Consider the following 10759-nt stretch of genomic DNA (forward strand, 5'->3'; position numbering starts at 1 on the left):
CTGTTGGAGCCATTAAAAGCCAGCTTACTATTTTTAGGTGGGGGTATAACCTTTGCCAATTTCCAAGCTTCGGGAAATAAGCATTCTTTGAAGCTCAAATTGAATATATGACAGACAGTCTCAGCAATATTTTCTATCACAGTAGATATTAATTTTCCATCAACAAAATCGAAAACAAACGTTTTTTACATAATTAGAGTTTTTTTCACTTCTTGATGTTATTTAGAATGAAATGAGAAGGTGTAGTTTTTATGTTTCATTGTAACTTTTTTAATCAGTTCTATTGAGTTGTTACTATCACTGGCAACACTGTTCAATATATTTTGTCTTATTTGCTTTACTTTGTCAATTAAAAAGTCATTGAAATAATTGGCTATTTCAACCGGCTTAGTTCAAAAATTTCCACCAATTTCAATAATAGCGGAATCATTATTTAGAGATCTTCCCAGCATGTTGTTAAACACTTGCCAGAGTTTTTTGTGGGTGTGTGTGTATAATTATGTGTGAAGGTATATTTTTATGACATTATAAAATTTTATAAAAATTATTTCACACATTTTTTACAAAATGAAAGCTCATACATTTTTAAAGATCTATCACTTCAGAACATCAAATAAGGGAGGAAGGTTTTTGTACAGCTGATCAACCAGCTCCAGTCACTGTGAGTCTCTGGCACAATAATAAACAGCAGAGTCTTCAGTCTTCAGACCGTCCATCTGCAGATACAGCTGCTGTTTGCTGTCGTCTCTGGAGATGGTGAACCGGCCCTGGACTGACTGAGAGTAATATTTGCTGCCACCACCATTGCTAATTTCTGCAATCCACTCCAGTCCTTTTCCAGGAGCCTGTCTGATCCAGCCCATGTAGTAGCTGCTGAATGTGAATCCAGAGGCTGAACAGGTCAGTCTGTGGGATTTTCCAGGTCTTTTAACTGCTGGTTCAGATTCTGTCAGAGTCTGACCATCAACACCTGTAGAAAGAAAAAGATCATAGAGTCAGCTGTTTGAAGCTGCTACCATTTCAAACTAAGAATCAGAGAAACTCTTGACCTGCCCAGCAGAGAGTTAACAGCAGCAGTCCTGTCCTGTAGTCCATCATGTTAAACTGTGTGTCCACTGTCCTCTGTCTTCCTCTCTGCAGTCAGATAAGTAGAGGTGGAAGACATCTGAGTTTTGCATGGACTCCTCCTCACAGGGAGCAGAGAGGTGGACTGGACTGTGACTCCACTTTGTGTTTTGTTAAATTAATGAGGAGAATTTGGTGATGACAACTTTGAAGTCATTCATTTGACGGTTTCACAAACAATGTGTTTGAATCTTGTCCATGAAAATATCAGTCACAGTGTTTTCTCCTCAGCACCTTCTGGTTACATTGTAAAATGACATTTTCTTTAGAGGTCATACAAGTGAAGTCACTTTCATCATATTAGAAACTGTAAAAGATTATTCATAATTCTGACTTTTTGATGAAGAAGAAACATTATTTCTCAGTTATTAAAATCATTCTGAAGACAACCAGAAAGAATTAAGGTGGTGATACTGTCATGAATGACGAATCTGTACATTGATCAAAGAGAAACTGAACTTACATCCAACAACTCAATCAAATCAATAATGAAATAGACCTTTTGGAAAATGAAATGTATTGTCATTATGATTTGATAATTACGACAGTTGATCATGATATTTAATTATTTAATATAGGTAAAAATAGGTAAAAATAAAACTTTCTAATTCCCTGTCCTTCTGATTGTAACTTTATTCTATTAATGACTTGTGTGATTCATAATAACTTTGAGACTTCATCTGAAATGGATTTAATAAGCAGCACTCATGGAAACAATAGGAACAAATGTGATGTGTTTTTCAGTCCAGGGCTGAAGTGTCAGTCAGCTGGGATCAATAACAACAGCAGATATCAGTGTTTCCTTTTAGGTCCAAAAGACACAGAAAATTGTCACTGCCTGACCTCTAGTGGTTTGAAAACACAAACTCCAACATTATTATGAACTGAGCCATGAATAACTTTTAATGTGACATCATTTCCAGGCATAACTTTGTATTTCCACATAATAATCAAAATACTGACACTTTAAATAAGCATGATAGGTTTTATTGATTGCTTTTTTATGATTATTTCGTTTATATTAGTAAAATAAATATATTTTTATTTTATTTTTACTTGGAGATGCCAGCTGTGATTGGCTCCAGCAGCCACCACACCCTGATGGAGAAGGGGTTGAAAACTGTCGTAGGAACACTGTTCAGGTTGCAGGAACGTGTCGGCCTGTGAACGTCCCCCCACAGAACTGGGTCAGCTCCTCGGTCACATGTTGGTTCCTGAAGTCTGTTTTGCCCCAAAGCCCCTTTATGGCACGGTCTTAAGCAGCTGCTGTTTTGTCTTTGGCTTGTTGTATTTTAACTTTGATAGCACTGAACTGTTTTAGATTGAACCAACTGCTTTGTTTTCTTGACATCAACTGTGTCCTTTGGTAGCATTTATTCCATATTGTTTATTCTCTTTAGTGCAGATATCAGCTCAGCCCGACCACGGTGGTATCATCTGCAAACTTGATGATGCTGTTTGAGAGATGGGTCGGGGAGCAGTCATGTGTGTAAAGAGCAAACAGGAGGGGGCTCAATACACATCCTTGAGGGGAGCTGGTGCTGAGTGTGATGGTGGAGGAGAGGTTGGGGCCAAGTTTCACGGACTGTGGGCGGTCTGTGAGGAAGTCCTTGATCTACAGGCAGATGGGGCACCTGGGTGATGTGATTGAATGCTGAGCTGAAGTCCAAGAAGAGCTCCCCAGGTGCTCCAGGTGGCTCAGCGCAGTGTGGAGCGCTATGGTGATAGCATCCTCTGTGTAGGCAAACTGGTGGGGGTCCAGAGTGGGAGGCAGACAGGTCCTGATGTGTTGAGAGATCAGTCTTTCAAAGCACTTCATGACCACAGGTGTAAGTGCAACCGTAGTCATTGATGCTCTCCACTGCTGACTTCTTGGGGACGGGGATGATGGTGGAGGCTTTGAGGCAGGGTGGGATGAAAGCCTGCGACAGGGACAGGTTGAAGATGCTGTTGAAAACTCCAGCCAGTTGGTCGACACACGCTCTGAGTACCTTACCAGGTACGCCATCGCCATCCTTCTTGTCTCCCACAGCCTTCCTTGGTTGCTGTGCAGAGCAGACTCCACCTTCTTATTGAGGACATGTAACCCATTTCTACCATCCATTTATTGTCTTGGAGTGTTCTGTTTATTTTGCCTTATGCCTATTTTCCTGAAATTTTAGATTCTTATATTGTAATAAAGCTGACATATTTGCTCCAGGGAATGCAAAACACCTTTATTCGTGGCAGAGACATCCACCTTGGGCTAGAGAGAGGGGGCCAGCACAGCAGCCACACACACACACTTCGGCACTACAATGACCAGATGGAGTATTTGGGTGTTTTTCATACAAGTGGCTCATATATGCACCTGTAACCTCGGCCATGAAATTTCAATGCTCATTGTAGTTTCTCTGTTCTGGAGCTCCTTGGATGACTTTATCTTCTCTTTATCAAGAGAACAACAGGCCTAACCTTTAGTTGTGTAGCTGGTCATATTTTTAACTCCATCTTATGGACATCATGAATAAGTCAGTCTTTTGTTTGGAAAATGAAAGCTTTTTTTTTTTTTTTTTTTGAATGATCTGTCACTTCAGAACATGAAATAAGGGAGGGAAGTTTTGTACAGCTGATCAACCAGCTCCAGCCACTGTGAGTCTCTGGCACAATAATAAACAGCTCTGCTGAGAATGACATCTGGAAATTGCAAAATGACATTGAAATTAATCAACTAATTTGTGAGAGTCTGCTTCAACACACACAAAAATCATCAAGTCCAAGTACAGATCAACAATGACTGATGACCACCTTTTAACCAGCTGCTACAGTCCTGACTACAGAAACTAGCTTCCTCCTCCCAGTGCCTGGTCTCCCACTAAGGTAGGAAGTGGTTTCTTTTTTCCAAACTGTGAGATCTACCAGTTTGGTATCTGGTTTATTTTTCTGTTTGGTTCATATTAAGGTCAGTTACAGTTATGGCTCCCAATGCAGACTGCCAATTGTATGTGTGTGTGTGTGTGTGTGTGACAGAGAGAGAAGCAGAGAAAGTGGGTTTGTGTTACAGCGGCCTATGCAGACTGGTTTGTGTGTGTTCATTTGAGAGAGGAGAGAGGGTTTGTGATGTGATGATGTCAAATGGTTATGGGACAGTGTTGTGAGGTTAGTTACTGCAGGCTGGAAACGATGTGTGGGGGTTTGTCATGTTGAAACTGGACTGGTAGATCTCTGGAGGCTGGCTACTTGAAAAGTTGATCTTGGGCCAAAAAAGGTTGGGCACCCCGCAGTAGAGGAAGCATCCCTCCACAGAGGAGGAGGCCTCAGACATCTTTATTTACTCATCTCATTTAGTTAATGAAAACACCATCATCTTATTGACAATTTGACTTTGCAGTTGCTTGACAGTCTTTTTTTCGACAGACATTTTTCCGAAATGCAAATTATGTTTTTTGAAGCCAAAGAGACACCTGGAGCTTTGACAAGAAATGAACTACTTAGGAAATGAAACCTGTACAAGGATATGCAAAAGATGAACCACTGAGTTCAACAGGAAAAAAATTCTCAATCAAAATTTTTTTATCTAATAGTGAAAAGTTGTAGAAAAATGTGTCTGTTCAGAAAGATGGTTTTTATATTCATCAATGCACAGAAATCATTTCCAAAAGTTTCAATTTAGTCTTCTGAAGAGATTCGTCATCTGTGAACTCACCATTTTAAAGTGCAGTTGTTCTTTGTAGTCTAGTGATTGTGCTTGAGGACAATTATTTTGAGGTAAATTCAAAAGGTTGGTGAAGTTCAATGACTCAAAACAAAATCTGAGGCTGGAAAAAATGATTAAAATATCACTGATTCCCAAATCATAGTTGAACCAATTATAGTGAGGTTGTCATATGAGGACTGAAGGTTTTTGTACAGCTGATCAACCAGCTCCAGTCACTGTGAGTCTCTGGCACAATAATAAACAGCAGAGTCTTCAGTCTTCAGACCGTCCATCTGCAGATACAGCTGCTGTTTACTGTCGTCTCTGGAGATGGTGAACCGGCCCTGGACTGACTGAGAGTAATATTTGCTGCCACCATTGCTAATCCAGGCGATCCACTCCAGTCCTTTTCCAGGTGCCTGTCTGATCCAGGCCATGTGGTAGCTGCTGATTGTGAATCCAGAGGCTGAACAGGTCAGTCTGTGGGATTCTCCAGGTCTTTTAACTGCTGGTTCAGATTCTGTCAGAGTCTGACCATCAACACCTGTAGAAAGAAAAAGATCAGAGAGTCAGCTGTTTGAAGCTGCTACCATTTCAAACTAAGAATCAGAGAAACTCTTGACCTGCCCAGCAGAGAGTTAACAGCAGCAGTCCTGTCCTGTAGTCCATCATGTTAAACTGTGTGTCCACTGTCCTCTGTCTTCCTCTCTGCAGTCAGATAAGTAGAGGTGGAAGACATCTGAGTTTTGCATGGACTCCTCCTCACAGGGAGCAGAGAGGTGGTCTGGACTGTGACTCCACTTTGTGTTTTGTTAAATTATTGAGGAGAATTTGGTGATGACAACTTTGAAGTCATTCATTTGACGGTTTCACAAACAATGTGTTTGAATCTTGTCCATGAAAATATCAGTCACAGTGTTTTCTCCTCAGCACCTTCTGGTTACATTGTAAAATGACTTATTGTTAATATGTTAATATTGTTGAGTTAATACAAGTCAAGTCAAATTCATTATATGAAAAATTTTAAAAGTTTATTGAGTATTCTAGCTTTTCATTGAAGAAGAAATATTATTTTTCAGTTATTAAAATCATCGTGAGGACGACCAGAAAGAACTAAAGCTGTTGATACTGTCATGAATGATGAATCTGCATCTGATGAATTTAATTATTTAATATAGGTAAAAATAGGTAAAAATAAATCCTTCTAATTCCCTGTCCTTCTGATTGTAACTTGATTCTATTAAATAATATGTCATTAATATTAACTTTGAGATTTCATCTGAAATGGATTTAATTAAAAAAAAGTTGACACAAACACACACACACTAAAAAATTTATGATTTTGGTGCTAAATATACCAAATAATGATTCCTCAATGGTCTAATAATATGATTAATAACAGACTTTCTACTCAGTCAGTTCTTCTCAGTGAGCTGGTGTGAAACCATCAGTGGTCTGAGGGCTCCTCCTCTGGTGGCTTCATGTATCAAGTGTTCAGGCACTGAGGGCTTTTTGTTCAGGTCTACTGATGCTTTGTGTTATTGTGAGTCTCTGGCACAGTAATACACAGCAGAGTCTTCAGGCTGCAGATTCTGTCCATTTAGAGTCACTCTGTTGTTGGAAGAGTCGAAGTGGATGCTGAACTTGTTCTTCAGTGAATCTTTGACATCTTCATCGCTACTCATCCACTCCAGTCCTTTCCCTGCAGGTTGTCTGATCCAAGCTGTGATGTAGCTATCAACAGAATAAGAGACCTGACAGGTGATGGTCAAAGACTGTCCAGGCTGAACAACCTTTGAGTCTGGCTGGATGAGATCAATACTGTACACACCTGTGGAAACAGAAATCAGCATTATCTCCATCAGTCATCTGAATGTTGACTGTTTCTAAAGTGTTTATTAGTGTGAATCCACTGAAAGCTCCTCACAGGATCCAGCTGCCAGCAGCTGTATCAGAAGCACAGAGAACATGGTTGATGTTGAAGCTGAACTGATGTGAGCTCTTCTGTCCTCTCACTGACACACAGACACACACTTCACTTCTTTATGAGGAACCTTCATTTGCATGTTGCTGAATATTAAAGTTTCTTCTTTGTGAAAACTGATGTAGATCATATATAGAGGAAGAAGTCGTGTGTTTCCTGCAGATAGCTGAAGCTTTTTTGGTCGTACATAAAGCTCATTAAAGATCTCTTCAGATGACGTAGACCAGCTGAGTTCTTAGTTATTCAGGTTTCCATTTTTAGATATATATCTTAGAATAAATCATGAACTTATCCAAAGTGTTAAACTCTGATGGTTAAAATATCATTTCATTACAGAGACAGAGGCCAGAAGGTCAAAGGTTAAAATATGAAATATAGTTCAATTCAATACTATTGTTGGAGGTTGTTGTTGTTCTAGTGAATCCCATCAGAGTAAAGAATGAATATTAATATTTCTACGTTGTGTTTGCAAAACTGTGTTATTTTGTATAAATGATACTTTCTGGATGTTTAATTACACTGAGAATGGTTTCAGCAGAGTGTTGTGTTGATGTTGTGTCCTCTATGATCATTGAAGGTTTTTGTACAGCTGATCAACCAGCTCCAGTCACTGTGAGTCTCTGGCACAATAATAAACAGCAGAGTCTTCAGTCTTCAGACCGTCCATCTGCAGATACAGCTGCTGTTTGCTGTTGTCTCTGGAGATGGTGAACCGGCCCTGGACTGACTGAGAGTAATATTTGCTGCCACCACCATCACTAATATATGCAACCCACTCCAGTCCTTTTCCAGGAGCCTGTCTGATCCAGGCCATGTAGTAGCTGCTGAATGAGAATCCAGAGGCTGAACAGGTCAGTCTGTGGGATTCTCCAGGTCTTTTAACTGCTGGTTCAGATTCTGTCAGAGTCTGACCATCAACACCTGTAGAAAGAAAAAGATCAGAGAGTCAGCTGTTTGAAGCTGCTACCATTTCAAACTAAGAATCAGAGAAACTCTTGACCTGCCCAGCAGAGAGTTAACAGCAGCAGTCCTGTCCTGTAGTCCATCATGTTAAACTGTGTGTCCACTGTCCTCTGTCTTCCTCTCTGCAGTCAGATAAGTAGAGGTGGAAGACATCTGAGTTTTGCATGGACTCCTCCTCACAGGGAGCAGAGAGGTGGACTGGACTGTGACTCCACTTTGTGTTTTGTTAAATTATTGAGGAGAATTTGGTGATGACAACTGTGAAGTCATTCATTTGAAGGTTTTACAAACAATGTGTTTGAATCTTGTCCATGAAAATATCAGTCACAGTGTTTTCTCCTCAGCAGCTTCTGGCTACATTGTAAAATGATATTTTGTTTGGAGGTCATAGACGTGAAGTCACTTTCAACATTCTCACAGTTTATCAATTTTTCTGATTTTTCTATGAAGAAGAAACATTATTTTTCAGTTATTAATATCATTGTGAAGACAGCTAGAAAGAACTAAAGCTGTTGATACTGTCATTAATGATGACTCTGTACATTGATCACAGAGAAACTGAACTTACATCCAACAACTCAATCAAATCAATATTGAAATACACCTTTTGGTAAATGAAATGCATTGTCATTGTTATTATTAGATAATTATGACAATTGATATTTCCATTTTCCAACATCATTACAGTAAAAATTAAATCCTTGTAACTTCTGATTGTAAGTTTATTCTATTAAAGACTTTGTGATTCATAATACGTTTCGTTTACGTGAGATTTAATCCGAAATGAATTTAATAAAGGAAAAGTGTTTACACACACCCACACACACACACACCCTAAAAAATGTATGATTTTGGGGCAAAATATACCAAATAATAATCTTCTATGGTCTAATATTATAATTAATAACATAATTCAGATGATCAGCTCATATTCTGTATGAATGACTTTCTATTCAGTCAGTTCTTCTCAGTGAGCTGGTGTGAAACCATCAGTGGTCTGAGGGCTCCTCCTCTGGTGGCTTCATGTATCAAGTGTTCAGGCACTGAGGGCTTTTTGTTCAGGTCTACTGATGCTTTGTGTTATTGTGAGTGTCTGGCACAGTAATACACAGCAGAGTCTTCAGGCTGCAGATTCTGTCCATTTAGAGTCACTCTGTTGTTGGAAGAGTCTAAGTCGATGCTGAACTTGTTCTTCAGTGAATCTTTGTAGTATGAGGTGCTGCCTGCTCTCATTCCAATCCACTCCAGTCCTTTCCCTGCAGGTTGTCTGATCCAAGCTGTGTAGTAGCCACTAACAGAATAAGAGACCTGACAGGTGATGGTCAGACGTTGACCTGGCTGAACAGTCTCAGAGTCTGGCTGTGTCAACTGTTCACACTTCACACCTGTTAAAGAGGAAGAAAATCATTTTGTTTTTCATGAATTCCAAACACAGAAATGTTGAGTGAGACAAATCCAGAGAGACTCACAGGATCCAGCTGCCAACAGCAGCAGCAGAGCTACAGAAAACATGGTTTATGGTGAAAGTGATGAGCTGTGAACTCCACTGACAGTCTAATGGGAAGTTTTTATAGCTGAGGAACAAGGAAGGTCCCTGAGTTTGCATAGAACCAAACATATCTGGAAGTAGGAGGATGATATCATGAAAGAAGGTTCTATAAATAAAATTATTTTATGTGCAGAATAAAAAAAAAAAATCCAGTGAATAATGTGATTTTACTTCAGACTGAATTGTAACATTTTCAAATTGTCCATGTTAACTTTTCCATCTGTAAATACGACAGAAATCATTCTGTATCACAAGCTTTGTCATCTGACTGAAGAATAAATCAATCATGAGCTTGTGTAAGTTGGAAAACTTGTAAGTCACCAAAAATTATTTCCAAAAACGTGTAAATGATGATTTAATGGTGATGATGTGCACTCATGGAAACAAAAGGAACAAATGTGATGTGTTTTTCAGTCCAGGGCTGAAGTGTCAGTCAGCTGGGATCAATAACAACAGCAGATATCAGTGTTTCCTTTTAGGTCCAAAAGACACAGAAAATTGTCACTGCCTGACCTCTAGTGGTTTGAAAACACAAACTCCAACATCATTATGAACTGAGCCATGAATAACTTTTAATGTGACATCATTTCCACATAATCTAAATATTGACACTATTTAACGCAGTTTTTTTCATTCTTCTATTATAATTATTTTATTTGTATTAGTAAAATAAATATATTTTTATGTTATTTTTACTTGGAGATGCCAGCTGTGATTGGCTCCAGCAGCCACCACACCCTGATGGAGAATGGGTTGAAAACTGTCGTAGGAACACTGTTCAGGTTGCAGGAACGTGTCGGCCTGTGAACGTCCCCCCACAGAACTGGGTCAGCTCCTCGGTCACATGTTGGTTCCTGAAGTCTGTTTTGCCCCAAAGCCCCTTTATGGCACGGTCTGAAGCAGCTGCTGTTTTGTCTTTGGCTTGTTGTATTTTAACTTTGATAGCACTGAACTGTTTTAGATTGAACCAACTGCTTTGTTTTCTTGACATCAACTGTGTCCTTTGGTATCATTTATTCCAGATTGTTTATTCTCTTTAGTGCAGATATCAGCTCAGCCCGACCACGGTGGTATCATCTGCAAACTTGATGATGCTGTTTGAGAGATGGGTCGGGGAGCAGTCATGTGTGTAAAGAGCAAACAGGAGGGGGCTCAATACACATCCTTGAGGGGAGCTGGTGCTGAGTGTGATGGTGGAGGAGAGGTTGGGGCCAAGTTTCACGGACTGTGGGCGGTCTGTGAGGAAGTCCTTGATCTACAGGCAGATGGGGCACCGGGGTGATGTGATTGAATGCTGAGCTGAAGTCCAAGAAGAGCTCCCCAGGTGCTCCAGGTGGCTCAGCGCAGTGTGGAGCGCTATGGTGATAGCATCCTCTGTGTAGGCAAACTGGTGGGGGTCCAGAGTGGGAGGCAGACAGGCCCTGATGTGTTGAGAGATCAGTCTTTCAAAGCACTTCATGAC

The 10759-nt window shown here is 39.9% G+C and overlaps 5 gene segments (V, D, J or C); all 5 read right to left on the reverse strand.

The window, feature by feature from the left end:
• Nucleotides 1-656: 656 nt before the first annotated feature.
• Nucleotides 657-1098, reverse strand: LOC115048019 (Ig heavy chain V region 6.96-like). The segment is given in 2 exon segments: nt 657-970; nt 1050-1098. Coding segments are annotated over 2 exon segments (363 nt in total).
• Nucleotides 1099-4977: 3879 nt separating this feature from the next.
• Nucleotides 4978-5473, reverse strand: LOC115048026 (Ig heavy chain V region 914-like). The segment is given in 2 exon segments: nt 4978-5345; nt 5425-5473. Coding segments are annotated over 2 exon segments (360 nt in total).
• A 744-nt stretch (nt 5474-6217) lies between these two features.
• On the reverse strand, nt 6218-6809 carry LOC115048049 (immunoglobulin heavy variable 3-30-3-like). The segment is given in 2 exon segments: nt 6218-6632; nt 6729-6809. Coding segments are annotated over 2 exon segments (336 nt in total).
• Nucleotides 6810-7392: 583 nt separating this feature from the next.
• LOC115048015 (Ig heavy chain V region 6.96-like) lies at nt 7393-7837 on the reverse strand. The segment is given in 2 exon segments: nt 7393-7706; nt 7786-7837. Coding segments are annotated over 2 exon segments (363 nt in total).
• Nucleotides 7838-8828: 991 nt separating this feature from the next.
• LOC115048041 (Ig heavy chain V region 5A-like) lies at nt 8829-9289 on the reverse strand. The segment is given in 2 exon segments: nt 8829-9133; nt 9218-9289. Coding segments are annotated over 2 exon segments (348 nt in total).
• Between the last annotated feature and the right edge of the window lie 1470 nt (nt 9290-10759).

This window comes from Echeneis naucrates, chromosome 8 (assembly GCF_900963305.1).
Source record: "Echeneis naucrates chromosome 8, fEcheNa1.1, whole genome shotgun sequence".
NCBI classification, from domain to species: domain Eukaryota; kingdom Metazoa; phylum Chordata; class Actinopteri; order Carangiformes; family Echeneidae; genus Echeneis; species Echeneis naucrates.